Here is a 19,746-nt window from a genome sequence, read left to right as displayed (position 1 = left end):
AGTCACGGAACCGGGCCGAACCAGCCCGTAAACCGTTGATCCTGGAAACTAGGATGATGCAAAGATCATGCTAATCACACCCTATTTCTCATAAGCTTTTCCTAGACTTCTATTATTGGCAAAGATTAAGCAGAGCTTCAGATGGAGCCAGGATATGCATTCTTATTTAATCATGGCATATAAACTGTAAATGAATTCCCTGTTTGATCATAGAACAATGTTCCAAATTCAGAAATACGGGAATATATAAAGGTGATGTTTCTGCCAAATGCATTTGGTTTGATATCAAATATCACTTTAGCAACCTACTTGAATGTGAGGAATGAGACCTGCAGATCTAAGTCACAGCATCAAAATGAGATTAGGAGTTTTTCTAAATGTTTTCTTCTATTAGAAGAAGCAAAAGTTGGATCTTAGTACAACTGATTATCAGATAACACTACAAAAATACAACTTTTAGCCAATGATGTCCCTCAGCCACAGTCTGATGGAGCTTTCAGGACAGTTTAGGAAAAACATTCTAGCGCACTTGACTTATACATGCACTCCTACCTAAGCATTCTCTGTAATTTGCTATCAGGGACAGGATTCAGAGTGTTGAACACTTTGTCCATCATTGCATGGCAGTTCTAATGTTGTTATGACCCTATAAGAATGACCCTCACTGTTATGGTGCATAAGTATCAGAGCCTGGACATCTCTCAGATGATGCTGGCATGCAGGGTAATGTAGTCCATGGCTGCTTTGTCACAAGAACTGTGGTGCAACCCTGAAAAATAGGGCACAATTAGTGACACCTCATTAGCACAGTGGCTCTGACTGCACCATGACAGAGAGAAGAATAAAACAACCTAAAAACAGAATGAAGCAAGAGCTGAGAGGACTTCCCATAAACTTGTAATATACATCAGCAATGAAGTGTTGGATAAAGAACTGAATTTGCAGGGCTCTTTTCTGTCTATAATGCACGCAAACATTATACATTTTTTAATGTGTTTCCTAAAAGATCCTCACTTGTTGATATGTTATGCCTTACAAATAAACAGAGCACAAAGAGGTATAAATGACAAGCAAACAAGCCATTGGAATTTATACTGTCCAACCATACACTCCCATTTGGATCATTTAAGTTCATGTCTCAATGAAAGAAGCTGTGACGCACCTTCTACAAGGAAAGAGTGCAGCTCTTACGTAAGCATTGGTGAATAAAGGGCTTGTGTACACAGGCACAGGCTATGCAAGTATTTGGTTATGCATTCAGCTTCTCTTGTTGGATAGTTCGGGATTCAGATCATGTAAGCTTGTACTTTGGCACCAGCTGAAAATGAATTTATTTGATTTGATCAATAACAGAATAACTATTATAATTGATACTAATTCTTAGCTAACTGGCACTCTTTGTTTTCCTTAATATGGCTTTGCTCTCAAACTAGCCATAAAACAAATCAAAAAGTTGCTTCTACAGAAGAGGCAGTGCAAAAACAAATCGTTAATTATGTTTGTAATCATTCCTGACTATAGCCCTGTGAGTCACTTCTTGGAAACATCATTTGTGGTTCAACTAGAGTTTAATGCCCCCAAATACTTTATACTTCTTCCTCAAGGCAGAGAGAATGTTATATATTTGATGCCTTTAATTAAGATCCAAGGGATTCCTCTATGCAAACTTTCATAGCCTTTTAGTTTTACAGCCAACATGACTGGAGAGCCATTATTCTTATTCCCTCTTCATATTTTTAAACAGATATTTTTGCTTCTGTTACCTGATCAAATCATGCTTGTTATTTGTTGCAGATAGCGGCCCAGGCAGTGTTATTTATGTGTATGAACACCGCAGGAATCTTCATTAGCTACCTATCAGACAGAGCACAACGTCAAGCCTTCCTGGAGACCAGAAGATGTGTAGAAGCCAGACTGAGGCTAGAGACAGAAAACCAGCGACAGGTATTCAAGAAACACTCCTATTTTTGTATTAACTGGAATTGATAATTGAACAGCCCGGGCTGTTGGCTCATTTGTAGCCTCAGTGTGATGCTATCTGATTTGTGCAGGTTAAGTGAGATGATTGCAATCATTTTGCTGTTGTGTATTGATCTGATATGACAATTTTAAGATTTTCTTAGGGAAACCAGATGAATATCACTGCTTTTTCCTATACAAGAAGAGGGGGTCATTGTGTGAAGCAGTATCTCACAGCTTTTTAGAAATGATTGTTTACACAAGTGGGGTTAAAACTGGAGAAGTTGTTTCAGCATGTTTTGGATACAAAAAGCTTGTATTAGCTGAATTAAGCAACTTCATGGAAGAAAACTCTATCTAGATTGAGAAAATACTAAAACATTGCCTTTGCCTCCGAGATGATTTTTCAGAGCTGGAATCCTACTACAAGGAAGTATCACTGTATGCTTTCTCTAATCCTAAACTCTTCTCTGAAAATTTCCTTTTGATCACTGTGAGCAATAACGTGTTGGACTAGATGAACCTTTGGTCCAAACTTGTATAGTTGTTCTTAGGTACATCATAATTTCCAATCCATAACTAAGAGACATCCAGTAAAATAAGTTTTCCACTTATTAATTTCTGCTTAGGCAGTAGAAATGAGATGTACCATTACGAAATTATGCTTTTCAACTGAAATATCAGAAGGTTCATCTCTTATTTTAAAAAGTTGCATGGAGATCAAAGTACAACCTATAACATTACACTGCTGTTTCTTACTCATATTAATTTCATCCTTCTGTAAAGAAATGTGTGTTATTTTCCAATTTAATTTAGTTTAATTTATTAAAGTCACTTTCTTATAAAGATATTTAGGAAATGTAATGCTTTATACTTAAAGTGAGAATTGAAGCAATGACCGTGTTGAGTGTTGCCACTTAGATCTGACAGAAGGTCTCTCCAGTCATTGTTGACTGGGGGTCCTGAAGGAAAGCTGGATTCTTCCTGGGATGCTCCCTTCTCATTGTAACTGTAGGAGTTCGTTTTTTGTTTTTGTGGCCTGGCTTGTTTTTATTTTTGTTTTTGTTTATAAAAAGCTCTTTTCTTGTCAATTCCTTTGTAAACTAGCACTTTGTAAGCTTTTACATTCAGTATCGTTCCCTAGAGTTCAGTGTAAACTTCTTCAGAAAATGATAACAGGAATTTTCCCTGCTCCAGATAATTCTGAGGATTTTCCATTATAACTGTTTTATTTTCTCATGGAAAATGAAATTTCTATGAAGATAACATTCTTTTTTTCCTGAGAAATTCAATTTTGCTGAAATTTTATTTCCTATTAGGAAAATGAAGACAAAGTGCTTCTATTTCAATGGGTTTTAAAAAATAATAACAACAAGGTTTTGTTTAGTGCAGATGAAAGTAGGGCTTGCATCTGAAAGATTTGTTTCTAATAAATGTTGAACAGTGCGTTTTGTTTTGGCCCAGTGCCTTGCAAGGATCTAAGGCTGTGTTGTTCCCTGAGGACAGAACTTCCTGGAGAGTTAGACATTTATGACTGAGACTCACCTATAAACAAAGTACTGTGTCATAGGCATCATATGACTGGAAATGCATAAGGGGAAAGGTGTTCTGTCCAAGGACAATACCTTAGAGAAAAATACAGGTATCTGATAACTTAAGGAAAGAGTTCTTTTAAAACTCAACTTAATGCTAAGCTAGTCCCAAATTTAACTGTTGGACTTGATGACCTTGAAGGTCTTTTCTAACCTAAACGATTGTATGATTCTCTGTTTAGGAACAAAACATTTTGATATAATTCTAATTAATTTGGTTGGAACATTTGAACTCTAATATTATGAACACCTATATATGAATGTATACACATTTTTATATATTACATATATCAATATAATATTATGTTATATGAGTATGATGTATTTCTGTTAAATATTCTAATCTGTATTCTATAATCAATTTGCTGTGTATAGCAATGCAAATGAATGCTATATTAGATCTATGTATTTTAAACATATATGCGTGAAATATATTTCATACCATACATGTATTATATACATGTATATAGTATACAAAATATATACACATATATTATGTGTATTATATATAATCTAAATACATACTTACGTATTATATACAAAATGACTTTATCTGTATTTGGGACAAGAGCAATGATGATATATTCCAGTTCTGGAATGAAGACTATCTTCTCTGAGTCTTCTGTTCTTTCTGTTTCTTTCCAAAGTAATGGCTCATGTAAGCAATTTCTAAATGTGCATCCATTGGGGTGACTGAAAATGTCATATGCTGGGTGGATGCTTTTTTTCTTGTAGCTTTGTCATCTCCACTGGATTACTATCTGCAGGCAGTAATTTACTTTCAAGACATTCGCATTTCATGATACAGGTAACATGTAGTTTTTCTCCACGTGTCATAAATATTATATTATGACATTATTATTATATTCATAGCACATTTTAAAAAAATTAAGGATCAATTTTGATAAATTCATTCTGTAACTTTCCAGTAAACTTTTCTGATAACTGAAGAAGGGGGGAAAAAAAAGAAAAAAAATGTGTACAAGCCAATAGCTGTGATATGGCTTCTGAAATTTTCTAAAAGTATGAACTGAGTAAATGGACATATAATTATTTGTATAATTCTTCCAGATAATAGTTCCAGGAGTCATGTTGTGGCTTTAACGTTAGAAAAAGACCAAGCAGAAATATACAAATAAAATATTTCCTCCTTATTAAAAAGTTGCGTGGGCTATATGACAAAAAATATAACTACTTAAAATTGCAGGTAATATTCAATAAGGAATATGTACAAAGAGGAAAAGTATATATATATATATTTGAAGAGACTATTTTCGTTTGTTATATGCATTATGAACTATCTTAATTATTTTTATCAGTAGGTCTTCAAAAGTAGATGTTTTCAAAGTTGCAACATAATTTTCCCATAAGCATAGAAAACTCCATCCTTAATATGACTGAAAATCTGAATTCTTTTCCATTTTGTTTTATTTCTCCTCAGTTCTCATAAGCTTTATAAACTTAAGGTTTCTTACAGCAGGGTCAACACTTCTGTGGCTTTCAGTGGTGATACTCTTTCCTTTTGTGGTAACGAGTGGCATAATTAAAATCTCACAAGGTTTGTTTCCACTTCTTAAGCTGAAAATAATAGTGACAATTATAACATGTTATAGATATTGCATGTCATATATGAAGTATGACAGATTGCCATTTGGTCTGGTTTGGGACTGACTTGGTTTAAATCAGAAGACTACAAAAGTAGGAAAAAAAAATATGAGTTAAAAACTGAAGCAAGGAATTATAAGTATTCTTTTTTACTTTCATAAGTATTTACAGAGCAAAACTTACAGTTAAAAATATATATAAATGCTTTTCATATGCTTCTGTTCATTTTTACGCACTGTTAAAACTAATACATAATTTCTGTGCTCTCAGAATGATCTCTCCAGTTTTTCAGTATACTTTATATTGATCACCTCTAAGCATATATCATTCTAATAACTAAGTGCTAGGCTATCATTATTATGCAAATCATAATACCTAAAAGAGCCCACAATGGAAATTCACTAGTTGTGAAGTAAACAAAATCTATGTCTTAGAGGCAGTAAAGAGGTAGAATGAGATATACGTAGTTGTACAAAGAAACAGTAAAAATGATAAATAAGGAATCTGTTTGGGTTTCAGAGATTTTGAAGATTTCCCTAGTGAGTACTTTCAGAATTCCAAAAAACATAAACTTTCTACATCAGCTTCAGTCTTGTGGTGGAAAGCAAGAGGTAAAGAGAACATTTCCTGATGAAATTCATATTGACAAGACAAATATTTTTCAGTGAAAATACTCTCATTCATTGATTTGTCATCGTCCTTTTTGTACAGTGTAATGAATATGGAAGTTAAAACCACCAAAATAATAGTTTGCCCCACTATGGTGGAATGATGTTTTTGTGTGTTTGTAGAAGAACAAATAGCAATTCTGAGGTGGAACTTTGAAAGACATGAATTTTTTTTATTTTCTCTTTTCAGATACTGTCCAGCAGTTTGTGATCTCTTTCTTTTGTGAGACTTTCACGATTTAAGGATCCCTGTTTCTGTTTCAGTATGGTTGATATATATATATTTTTTTTCCAGTTTGACTTCAAAGTCCATTAGTTCATTCTCCATAGAAAACATCCACAGGTGCACAGGTTTAGCTTTCAAGCAGATTGCAATGCATTCATCTACTGCACATATTGAAGGCGATGAAATGTAGTCTTGTGTGAAGAGAAGAATTTTAAGGAATCTGACTAAAGTTTGTCAGAGCTTTTAAATGACTTAAATTCCAGTTTCAGCATTTCAAAACCTCTACACAATTGAAGTATAAAACTCTGTTTGTTTCATCCTTCCTCTCTCATCACCATTTACTCTTTACAAGTCTTTCAAGTAAAATTTTCACAAGTATTTCTGAAAGATCACAGTTTCAGCCTAATTTTCAAAAGTAACAAATTCAGGGAGGATCTGATATTTATGTATGTATATTTACTTTTCATTAATTTTCAGAAACAGTGTCTTTCCTAAATCTAATCACTATTTTAATAAAGTGAAGAGTATGGTGGATAGTAGTAGTTGTAAATTGCTTATGTTTAAGATGTATACTTATATCAAACAGCCAAAGTGGCAGTCATAAAATGTCCTCCAGTGTTGTTATCAGTACATGGCAATTATGTATAAATGAAGAAAATGATGTTCTCAGTTTTCCTGAATCCTTTTTATTTTCAATGACATCATCACTTACTATTACATGTTTGAAGTTTTGATTCTATACTTTCATTTGGTATCTCTGTATTTCAAAAAAGTTTACACTTGGTATTGCACTTTGTTAACAACCAGTTCAAAAACGTTGTCTTCCTTTTTACCTTGATTTTATTGTAAAGGCACAGCAGGTAATTCTGCTTTCATTATATCCAGGCAATGAAAAAGGAGAATGTATTTTCTTAATTAGCTACTGCAAAACTTTCAAAAATAACAAATAATATATTTTCCTCATTGTCAAAATGCTATGAAATTGCCCTCAGTGAAGAACAGGAACCTGTTTTGCATTTCATTTTCATTTCTACTTCCATTTCTCTTCAAAGCAAAATCCCTAACTTTGCATGAATTACATATTAAATCCACGAATACATTGAAATGATGTCTCTATGAATAATTGAATTTATAATAATCTCTGGTGTCCTTACCTGCTCTTTCCCAGGCAATTCATCTTTGCTTGAAATTTGTCTAACATTTTAAGCCTTCAAATATTATCATTTAATTATGAAGAATATCTCAGATAATTGTCAGTCTGCCTTTTCCTGCACCACGCATACATATATCGAGCTATATATACCAGAAAGCAATTATTACGTAGGGAAATTAATATTTTGACTTAAAAGTTCCTCTATCTAAAGATGGAAATGGAGGCTTAAAACAACTACTAAGAGAACAGAAGTTAGTTTGCTAAATCACTTTAAAAATCAGTCCAGCACATATCCCCAATACTGGGGGTTTTGTAATATGATCTCAACCTTCCTGGAATGCTACTCATAGAAAAGTTATTTTATTGATGGTTAAGAGATTTCTCTCATGTCACGTCTACAGTTTTACTCTCCAGCACCTCTCTAAACACAGTGAGACTATAAAAGCCTTTCTGGATCTAGAAATGGTGAAAATGAGTGGGATGCTTCATTAAAGATAAGTTAATAAACCATATCCTACTAATATGTATGACCTGTGGATTGGATTAGTGTTTCAAAAAAATAATTGAGAGGAAAAAAAAAACATCTCTGAAACATTTTATTTGCACAGTTTTTGTTCGATTTGGAGCACATGATGGTGTCTTACAAAAGAAGAATTTTCCTTGCAGTTGTTTGAGTTGACAAGTGAAATCCATCTAGATCTGTGTGATGCTAACTTTCATCCTCTGCTGAGGTTTTTGTCCGTGTTCCCACTGCAGCATGTTCTGTATGATTCACAAAAAAGAAAACTCCCTACTTGGTTCATAGAGAGCTCACCAGCAAAGCGCACTGCCACTGCTGTGCTAAGCCACTTATGGGGGTGAAGACTTGAATCAGAAAGAAATCACCCAGTATTTAAGACCTGAGAAGTAATATACACTCATGCAAGAAAGTCCAGACTGTCATCATTCTCAACTCAGCAAGCTTCAGGAGATGCTTCCTGTTGGGCTGGGGTGAAATCAGGGATCTACAGTTATAATCCTCAGTTTTGTCAAATTTGTGCTGAATAATAAGAATGAATCTTTTCTTCATTAAATCACCTAAGAAGAGTCCCATACGAGAGCGCCCTAGCAGATATCTCCTCACTGCAAATCATACCACTGACTTACAAGCCACTTACATTCCAGCTGATTTCTCTCTCATATAGTATTCCACAAACTCAAATTTCATTTTGAAAGTTAAATCAGTTTGGTTATTATTTCATTTGATTTCCACAAAGGATTTGAATTCAACCACTCAAAAGGACCGTTTTACTACTTGAACAAAAGGATGGTTTCAGGGTATGAGCTTACTTCCTATTTTTCCAATATGGCTCTTTGGTTTGTAGAAGGAGAGTACACTCCTCAGTCTTCAGAAGAGTCATCTGCTGGCCTATTTAGCCTCTTCTGTCTGTTATCTGTGGAACAAGAATAATCTTGTCTTAATCTCTTCACTAGAAAAATGTTCTGTCTGAGCATTTTTTTCCCCTTCTACCTCTACTTTCACGCATTTTTTTTCATGCTTTTCCTCTGCAACAGTCTTTATTTCCTAACGCTTAAATAAACTCTGGGCCGGCTGACGAATTCTGTGTTTGTTTGCTTTTTAAAGAAGCTTACATGTTGTGTAGGTTTTATCAAGCTCTTACAGATCTAGATTTTAATCATCATTCAGTAGTTTGCAACCTTTAAAGTAAGAACAGATTTGGCTGGGATTGGAAATGAAACTTTAAGAGGGTTAAATACTATGAAGTCATCTTATTTGATACTTTTACTGAGAATATGAAAATCTGTCAAAACTGGTACAAGGATAAAGTTTAGATTTAGTATGAAAAAACAGTAATTGGAAGTTTAGAGATCATACATGCCATCTTTTTCATTGCAAAACTAGTTTTTAATGCTTCATAAATAAAAATTGTGAACACAATAATTAGACTATATTTTCAGTTGGTAGAAAATAACATTATTAAAAATTCACTGTAGGTCTCTGATTGCATTTTAGTCAGCTTTCTTTACAGGAAGCTCAGCCTGTTGAATCTGAGATACTCAGAATGCTTTTCCAGTTCTCCAAAATTTCTTACATAATAGAGCCTTTCTCTAAAAAAAACCTGATCTCAATAGAAATTTGTTCTTTTCATGCCTTTATGTTTCAGTAGGTACCTGGAAAAACATCACAGAACCATTCTCTGCATCTTCCTGTCTCAAAATGCTCCATTTGCTTACATCCACTTTTAGTAAAAAGCACATTTCACATGTCAGATTTTAGGTGCTGTTTTTTCACATTCTGTTTGTCCATACTTGAGAAATTTGCTTCTGTTTGTTTCTGATTCTCAGAGCATAACCCACAGATCTAGCTTTCAAGTAGAAATTCAAGATAAAATCAAGGTAAAAATCATCCTCTAACTTCTCTCCCACTAAACCTAAAATAGTTACTTGGACTCAAATAGAGAAATGAGATTTAAAGCCAACACTAGAGAGATGAGAATCAGACCCTGAACTGCCCTTTATACTAGGAGAAAAAAGCTCTAAAGCGTCATGGCTTTGTGCATGGGAATTTTCCCTGGAAAATACTGATGAGGACTAAAACAGTTTCCCATTGCTAGTAGGCTAGTAGAGGGCTTTTGGATTGACTAGTGCTAAAGGTACTTTCCCAAACTTTTTCATCTCTAAAACAATTAATGCTGTGCTGGTCAGTAGTAAATGTGACTGATTGCACATTGATTTGTATCAGTTGCCTCCTACTTCCACATTCTCCATTCCTTGCTAAAGAGAGACATTTATAATAAGCAAAAATGAAAATAGCAATCAAAAAAAGCCATTACCCTGCTACCACTGGCTCATGAGCCATGCCGATTGTCTCACAGATGTGAAGCAAAGAAGCAAAATTGAAATGAGTAATGGGAATGAAACGGTTTATGCTCCATACAGTGACAAAGTACTACTTCCAGCTGGTCTGCATTGCAGTCATCTCTGCTTAACTAAAGAACTTCAGGTGCTAAACTCATAAGGCTAGCACCTTTCCTGAGCTCTAAATAGATTTACCTGTTTAAAATTCAAGTTTCTTTCTTCTTCAGGATCAGAACTTTATTCTAACATTCCTTAATACCGTGAGATGAGTGAAGGAGGAGTCTTTCAAAAATCATTATAAATATTGCAATTAACAGGGGCTCAGAAGTTCAGATAATAGTTTTAAATTATCTGACCGTTAATACTATGAATTCTAAGCTAACCAGAGCCATGTTGCTGATGCTATTGCTAAGATCATTTAAAGTAAAATAAAAATTTTTATTTAAAATATATTTAATTTAGATAAACTGACCATTGTTCCACTTTCTGAGACCTCCCAGGGAATGTTTTATGTAGCTTGTGCTGGTTAAGTTTGACGTTTTGTCTCCGACAAGGTGGATTATTTGTTTTCCAGAATAGATAACCTCCCAGCTCTTTTCAATCTTATTGTTCTGCAATGTTTTTGTCACACAAAGCTGAAAACAATTAATGGTATGTGAGCTTGCAGTCAGATACTTCCCATGTCACTAGCTGCAATAACTGTTGAGAAATATATATGTTGTTGGAGTGGTCTAGTTATTTCTGAAGTGGCATATAAAGTAACAAAAGGGAAAATATATATGTATATAAATAGAAAGTACAAATAATGCACAACAGTTACATGATTCAATAACAGCAGATTCAAAGCAGTTCTAGAAAAGTGATAGTGCACTGGGTCATGAAAATACAGATTTGAATTCAGATGGGGCCACCTTTCAGAACAAAATTGACAGCAGAGTTTACTCTGCCTTTTTTTTTTTTTTTTAATGGTAAGGCAAGGAATATCTTATGGTTATGCCATTCTGGAATTGCTATGGTGTATACGTGTCTGTTTTCTGTTCTTAAGGTATGGTTCGGTCCTCGCTGTCTAAACTAACAGAAATTTATGGAAGCCAATATGCTAGAAGACAGTACAATATTTTTTGTTGAGGTGTTTGTCAAATTTCCAAATAAATGAGGGAAAAATAAAGCATCACAGGATTTGGAAGAAACAATTACAAAACACTAAATTTACATTGTCATGTACAGTTACGTATGATGGATTACTCTAGAGTTGAACAGTATTGCTAATAAGCATAAATGTTTTCTTCAACAAGATAGCTGAGTAAGACATATTGATTTGTAACTCTTGCTTTTTACAGTATCTTTGTCACATGGTTGATCTTCACATTGGAATATAATTATAAACATGCTCTTCGTTTAGATAGATCGCGTGTTAGGATCCAGAGGATTTGGTTTTGTTAAACAGTCTGTATAGGCATACTGCATTTGAGACCTCTACTTTCTATAGCTTATGTTAAAAGTCAGCAAATGACAAAGCAGTGCCAGGAGATCGTTTTGAGATGTAACGAAGTAGTTCTAATAAGTGGCTGCTGATGTTAAGGAGTCAGACTTGTTTTTTACAAATATTAACTCTATATACATGCTTCCATCCACTCTCATGCAAGACATTGCTGCTTGTGTGACTTTATGGTGAGCTGATCCATTGTGCTGCACTTAATTTCAATATTCAAGATTGTATTCTCTTAAAAATAATTTTATAAATATTTTTCTAAGTGCTCTCTGTATGCTTGATCACATGTGGAATGAGCTTGTGATCCGAAACAGCCAGCATGGCTTCACCAGGGAAAGATCATGCTGAACCAATCTGGTGGCCTTCTATGATGGAGTAATGGCACTGGTGGACAAAGGGAAGGCGACTGATGTCATTTATCTGGACTTGAGCAAGGCCTTTGACATGGTCCCACACCACATCCTTATCTCCAAATTGGAGGGAGGTGGATTTGATGAATGGACCACCCGATGGATAAGAAACTGGTTGAAAGGTCGCAGACAGAGGGTGGTGATCAATGGCTCTATGCCCAGGTGGAGGCCGGTAACGAGCGGCGACCGTCAGGGGTCTGTCTTGGGACCAGTGCTCTTTAACATCTTTATCAATGACATCAATGACAGAATCGAGTGCACCCTCAGCAAGTTTACTGATGACACCAATCTGAGTGGTGCAATTGACACTGTAGAAGGAAGGGATGCCATTCAGAGGGATCTCAACAGACTGGAAAGGTGGGCCTGGGTAAACCTGATGAGGTTCAACACAGCAAAGTGCAAGGTTTTGCACTTTGGCTGGAGGAATTCCAGGCATTCATACAGACAGGAAGGAGCGGTCCTTGAGAGCAGCCCTGCAGAGAAGGACCTGGGGGTCCTGGTGGATGAAAAACTTAACATGAGCCAGAAGTATGCTCCTGCAGCTTGGAAAGCAAATTGTATCCTGGGGTCCATCAAAAGAGGGGTGGCCAGCAGGGACAGGGAGGTGATTGTCCCTCTCTACTCTGCTCTTCTGAGGAGTACTGCGTCCAGGTCTGGAGCCTCCAGTACAAAAATACCACAGAGAATACCACAGAGATGATAGATGATTAGGAACAGGGGATTCCTAAAACACCTTGATACATTCCTGGTAGAGATACCAAATGAGACAATTAAGAAAGATGCTTTCCTGGATTTATTGCTCATAATCATAGAAGGTCTTGTGGGTGAAGTGTTGATTCATGGCTGTCTTGGCCATAGTAAATTCAAGTAGATATGTTTAAAATCTTCAATGATCGGAGGAAAACTGCCACCAAAACTTTAACCCTGGATATGGGGAAAGCAGGGGAATTAGTAGGAAAGGTTCCCTAGGAAACTGCTTTTGAAAACTTTGGAGACCATCACCATCAGTGCTGGTCACTTTTTAAGTACCTCCTCTAAAAAGCACAGAAACAAGCAATTCCAAACTGTTGGAAGTCAAGCAGGTGAGGCAGACGTGCTGCTTGACTGAGCAGGGTTCTTCAAGAGCTTAAGCAAAAAAGGAAAGTGGAAGTGAGGTCAAAAGATATGGAAGGACTGCAGAGATGCAGTTCACCATCATGGGTCAAAGCCCAATTACAGTTGAAGCTGACCATTACTGTGATGGACAACTAAGAAGGCACTGGAACAGGCTTCTCAGGGCTGTAGTCATGGAACCAAGCTGCCCAAATTCAAGAAGCATTTGGATGACACTCTAAGAAATATGGTGTGAATTTTGAGTTGTCATGCAACGAGTCAGGAGATGGGCTCAGCAATCCTTGCGGGTCCCTTCCAACTCAAGATATTTTATGATTCTGATTCTGTGATATCACATATTACAGCAATAAGTAGCAAAAGCTAATAGAAACCTCATAACCCCACAAGTCTGAACATATTAGATACTGCAGTTCCTCCCATATTTTTAATTACTTGCTATTGTCTTGATAAAACTCAGAAAAATGTGTGCAAGTAGAACTGTCCATTGTATATTATGAATGAAAAAATTCTCTTTAGACTTGTTCATCATAATGAAAGGTGCTAATTCCTATTTTCTAGAGTGGCATTTACAATAATTAAATTTATTCTGAACAGTGTCACTTTTCAGTAGAAAACAATACCATTTTTATCTGCTTTTCTTAAATGTAACAAAGGCTCATATTCCAGATAGCTAAAAACATTGCTCTGAACAGCCCTTTTCTCATGCTATTATACTCAGTGCTTAAGACAATGAAGATTCCATGGAATTGATAACAAACATTGTTGAAGTCCAGCTTGAAAGTTCAAGGAAAATATTTCCTTAAAATCAGTGTGCGAAGTGTGGGACAACTGGCATACTGAATATTTTGTGTGTATATCCACTCAGTTTTTACTGAACTCTCTCTCCTGGGAATAGCAAGTCAAGCATGTCTGCTCGCAAGATATTTGTGGGTTCACTCACCTGGAAGTATGTGTAGAGGAGGAAGAACAAAACCTAAACAGAACTAACAGTCAAAGTTCACTTCATCCCTAAGTGAAGATGACACTGATAAAGATGTTGAGAAACAAAGGAAAATCAGAGCATAGACATAATTTTGACTTTTGCCTTGTACTGCTTAGGGGGAGCTGGTACAGGAAGATTATTCAGACAACAGACTTTGCAGGGCTGACATCCACCCACATTCTGCAGTGAAATATCAAGAAGTTTGATTTTCCTCTTGGCAACCTCCTTCAGGCCCTAAATTGCCTGTTGATGTTTAGTGCTTGTTGGTATTTTGTTCCATTTGATCAGTTGCAGTGAAAAGTTCTCCATTTCAGTTTTTATTCACAAGATTTAAGACCTGTAATGGTTAATTGTCTCTTATAAAAAATTGTTCCCAAAGTTGTTATTAACCCATCAGGAACATGTTCCACTTTGAATCATAGAATCACAAGGTTGGAAACGACCTATAAGATCATTTAGTCCAACCATCTTCTCATTACCATTGCTACCACAAGCCACTAAACCATATCTCGCAGCTCCTCATCTAGACGCCACTTGAACACTGCCAGGGACGGCAATTCCACCACCTCTCTGGGCAGGCAATTCCAGTGCCTGACCACTCTCTGATAGAAAAAGTTTTTCCTCATGTCTAACCTAAATCTTGTCTGATACAACTTGCGGCCATTTCCCCATGTCCTGTTCATTACCTGGGAGAAGAGGCCAAACCCCTCTTCACCCCAACCTCCCTTCAGGAAGTTGTAGAGTGCAATGAGGTCTCCCCTGAGCCCCCTCTTCTCCAGACTAAACAATCCCAACTCCCTCAACTGCTCCTCGTAAGACTTGTGCTCCAGACCCCTCACCAGTTTCGTTGCCCTTTTCTGGACACGCTCCAAGGCCTCAACATCTTTCCTGTAGTGAGGAGCCCAAAACTGAACACAATACTCAAGGTGCAGCCTCACTGGTGCTGAGTAGAGGGGGATGATCACCTCCCTGCTCCTGCTGGTCACACTAGTTCTAATGCAGGCCAGGATGCCGTTGGCCCTCTTGGCCACCTGGGCACACTGTCAGCTCATGTTCAGCTGAGCATCAACCAACACCCCCAGGTCCCTTTCCTCTTCACAGTCATCCAGCCACTCATCCCCAAGCCTATAACGCTGCTTGGGGTTGTTGCGGCCAAAGTGCAGGACCCAACACTGTGAATGTGCCCAGCTACACTTGTGTGGTTGAAGGCATGGTATCTACTTCCTGACAAGGGACACAGGTATCGCTGTACACAGACCACAGGGAAGGTTTTCAACAGTGAATGACTATTACAGTGGAAATTTAGGCACACCTACACTGTAGTCATTCATATTCAGGCGTTTGAATGCAGATGTGAATTCTAGCATTTTTTTCTATTTAATAGTTTCTGTCAGTGCATCTCTTTTGCTTGCCTACTCTTTGGGTTAAAGGTTGTTTTTTTTTTTGTTGTTTGTTTCATTTATTTACTCTAAAATTTTGCTGCTTCATCTCAGGTACTGGAGTTATTATTACCATGAATGGTTAATGGGATAACAGATCACTAGTTATTTTATAACATTCCTTTTTCACTATTGTATTATATGGCTTTTCTCTTGAACAAATAAATGCCTGTTCCTTTTCAAACCACTTACCTCTACTGCTACTAACCTCTCAGTTGTCTCCATTTACCCAATTGCTTAACTAGGAAGCTTTCAGCAGTGGTGAATAATGTGGTTCTCTTTGTCGTTGAGTTCATGACACTTCATTATCAGATCTTTCTCTGAATCAGAAAAGATTTTTTTTGTTTGTTTGTATATTTCCTTCCCTCTGAAGACATCTTCTAGGAGATACTGGACTAGACTAGAAATGTGAGAACTTTTAAATCATGCAGGTAGTATGGTACAGAAAACTATCAAATTTTTTTTGCAGTTTTCTTCACTATAGTCTGCAAACATTTTTTGTTCTTGTTTTTTAATATAACCTCCACACAATTGCACTATTCTCCATCACGATACGTGCAAATTTAGCTAGTTTGAAGAGGAGTTATATCACTGTATGGGAACTGCTGAATCACAGCCTGAACCTCTGATTGATCACCTGAGGTGAGCAATAAGTCAGCCACAGGAGCACAGGTGAAGGCAATTCACCTGTGCTGCCGGAAGGGGTGGAGCCTGGCTCCACCTCTCCTACACCCATTTAAGAGCTGACTGCCAGGGTGGAAGGATTTCTTCAGGAGGTTTACTCTGCTGGAGTTTTGTAAGTGAGCCCAGGATATGGGTAAGCATTCTATCTTTTCTTCTTTGGTGTAGTAACTGTATAGATAAGCTCTCTGGTATATCTCATAACTATAATATCTGTACATTCATTGATTGTACAATCACAAAGATCATTATGTGAAGGGGATGGTGACTTGACAGACTTAGATAACAGAGATTTTTGGAAGTCAGCTGATTCAGTATCCCCATCGGTGTGTCAGTCTGGTATTGTGTAATAGTAGCTTACAACAGCAAAGGATGTTTGGTGTTGGAAGAGTGAAGAACTTATGTTTTTCTCAATGTTTCCATACCCAAGACTTGACTCACAGCTGTACTATTTCATAAAGACTTAAATATATAATTCATGTATGCACATAGAACCACTTATGTGTTATTATAAGTGTGCTTATTCTTTCGGTATATTTCCAGTGTGACAGAGGTAATACTGAGCAGTGACATGAGGTGTATGTATGCCTTCAATTGACATCCTGACAAGAGCTCTTCATATGATGCAGTATTAATAGAGAAGGACAGAAGCAGAGGCATACTAATTAACCTCTGTTTTTATGGGTCACTGCCAGACCTTATGTGCAACCGAAACCATTTAACTTAATGAGTTTTGTGATGGTTAAGGTATCAAATGTGTTGGACTTATTTTTCTTGGCTTAAAGAACATGTGTCAAACGAACTCTCCTTTATTTAAATAAATTTCATGGAGCTGTAGATTGATAACATTTCTAAGTGAATGCAAACAAGGAATATAATCTTTTTGTGATGTGAAGAGAAACTTGTTCCTCATTTTCAGCCCCGTGTCAGTGAAGAAATTGCCTTTTTTTAATGTTCTGTTGATGCAGATTCCATGAGCAGTCCAATAATTACATTTTTTGTTTGCTTTCTTACTTTAATCTTCTTTTCTTTTTGAATTTGTATTCCTATTTGTCTCCTTACAATAATAAGGTAGGAAATAACATATTTCTTTTTATACTGGCAATATTTTGTGCTAAAGTATCTATAGAGGAACTCATTGAATACCTTAATCATGTGGCTCCCTGGAAGACTGATCAGATTTATCCAAAGGGTAGATTTATTAGATGGCTATATTGAGCAATGTATCATAATAGTGAAGAAGTAAGAGAATTTATAGCTTAAGTACTTTCTGTTATAGGAGGCTGATGGTTACAAAAAATCAGAAATATTTCTGCTGCTTAGAAGATCAATCAGCAGATGTTCCCAACACACCTTCTTAAGAGAACATGGGATATTTGCTGGAGAATGGAACTTCCCAAGGGCCAGACATTTTCTGTGAATACCTAGCCCTGCAGGAGTGGGAAGGACCTCCTGGGGAGACTGGTTTACTTCTTGCTGTCACAAAAAATACACAGTTTTTATACATCAGAAGTAGAGGGGGGAAATGCAGAATTCCCAGGTGTGAAGGGCAAAAAAAGTCAAAACAATGTATCTGTGCTAAAATTAGCACAATCTGTACAGGCATCAGAGAAATGGAAGGTCTGAGTTGTGCTTTTTTCTAGGAAAAAAAAGTTTGCCACAATAAATGGTGAGCTCACTGCATGTTTGTTCACTACCTCATTATTTTTCTTTTTTCTCCTTTCTGAAGGCAGCCCTGGTTCAGCGAAGTTTTTTGGCACAGGTAGAGACTTGAAGAGTCCTCATTCTCTCATCTTGTGTGTTAGCACGCTATGCAGGCAGTTGCCCAGGAGAAAGCTGCTGCCTCTGAGTGACATGTTATGCACTTCTGCTCCAGCAGAAGCTATTAGCAGTGTGTACTTTGCTTTCTTAAGTAAACATACAGTCCACCTCAGCTGGGGCTGCCATCCAGACAAACGAAGGTGTTTTATCCACACTGTGCTTTCATGGTGCCTAAGGACTTTTTTTACAAACTACTAAAACTACACAGATTCTACATGATTTTCATTGCAGGAGATAAAGGTTAGAAACTACACTGCATCTTAAAAATGCTGGGGAGAGGTTCCTTAATTTTTTTCTCATCTGTTTCATCTTATGATACACTCCATTTATGGCATCTGCTGACATCAGAAGGAACCTCTTCATGAGTATTTTGTCTTTCACCCTCATTCCACCTATAGTCCTTCTAAGCTCTATCCTATTCTCTCTAAAGATTCTAGTCCTTCAAAAAGAGATATGCCTCGCAACCTAGACAAGATTAGTTTGGGTTATATCCTCCTAATACCGAATTGCTTCACAATGTTTCATAGCATTTGTTTCTCTGGAATAAAGCATTTGAACTTACACAAGAAAACTGGTAACACTGGGAAGAACTGAAGCCAGGACTCCTGGATGCTCGACTGGCATTTGCAAAAGTGGCCCAGTTTGATCTAAAGATCTGAGACGGTCATGGATACAAGAAACTGCAGTCAGTTTAGCTAAATAGTGCTCAGCTAAATGCCAGGATTCCATCTTTGTGGTAGGAGAGACTGAAAGTTCAGAATGAAAAACAAATATCTTCTGTAAGATTTAGGATGTCAAGATGTTGCAATATCTGTGAAGTGTATTTTCACCTGTACTTACATAAAATTCTTTATAAAGATGGCCGTCTCAGAGCTGTTTTGAGAATGAACTATTTAATTCCAAACCAATCCAAAATTTCCATTTATCCTCAAATTTCTCCAGAGGGTTAACAAAGTAGACCTCTAGGATACCAAAACTCTTCTGAATTCAGAGAGATGAGGTACAAACAGAACAAAAACTTGCTCCTAATTTAAATGCATAGAAAATACTAGAAAATGAGTAGAAATTTTAATGTTAATAAATTAATATTTATGGACTCTTTATTGAATGCTGTATAATTCAGGCCCTTCAGCCCAAGTTAAGTTAGGGCATTAAGAATCAAAGAAAATTGTATGGCTAAGAAGTGATGCCAAGAATAAATTTTTCACCTGCCAGGAGAGAACAAAAAAAGATCAGGCTGACTCTGCTGAGTAAAGAAAAATAAATAAAAATCAGGGATTCATGCAGTATCATGCTTGTCTAGGAATGGTTATAAAACAAAACACATCTACTTTTCATGACTGTGGTACTTTCACTTTATAATAGTGCTCAGACTTCCTGTATCTGAACTCCTATGCAATTGCAATTATGTCCTACTGTATAGCTCCTTTCAGTTAAGAATTTCTTGATAACTGTGATAATGAAATGTTTATTTCATCACAGTTTAAGAGTCTGAGATTAGCTCAACAATGTTGCAATCTATTAGAACTACTTAATACCTTACAACTTATAAGTTGACTTCTAGGAATCAAACTTCTCTCACTAAATATTTATATGGCACTATTCTATTTCATTTATTTCATATTCATACTTTCAGTAAAGATATTCTAAAATTGCTGATCTCAGTTCCCAAACTTACAAAACATGATGAACGAGTTGAGTGGAATGGAGAAGGGGTTAATAGAAGTAGGATGCTTCCCCTTTTTA

General features: G+C 36.5%; 1 protein-coding gene across 4 annotated transcripts in view; it reads left to right on the top strand.

The window, feature by feature from the left end:
- Window positions 1–19,746, top strand: part of ADCY8 (adenylate cyclase 8) — a 144,456-nt gene that overhangs the window by 49,924 nt on the left and 74,786 nt on the right. For 3 of the 4 annotated variants that reach the window (XM_019614245.2, XM_010709320.3, XM_019614246.1), the window contains exon 2: window positions 1,795–1,944. In XM_019614245.2, coding sequence (XP_019469790.1) covers window positions 1,795–1,944 — 150 coding nt within the window. Of the gene's footprint in view, window positions 1–31; window positions 1,192–1,794; window positions 1,945–19,746 lie in introns of those variants that run through there. The other variant, XM_019614247.2, reaches the window with a different exon arrangement.

Source organism: Meleagris gallopavo, chromosome 3 (assembly GCF_000146605.3).
Source record: "Meleagris gallopavo isolate NT-WF06-2002-E0010 breed Aviagen turkey brand Nicholas breeding stock chromosome 3, Turkey_5.1, whole genome shotgun sequence".
NCBI classification, from domain to species: Eukaryota; Metazoa; Chordata; class Aves; order Galliformes; family Phasianidae; genus Meleagris; species Meleagris gallopavo.
Note: the sequence above shows the minus strand (reverse complement) of the source record. Positions and strands in the feature narration are given on the sequence as shown.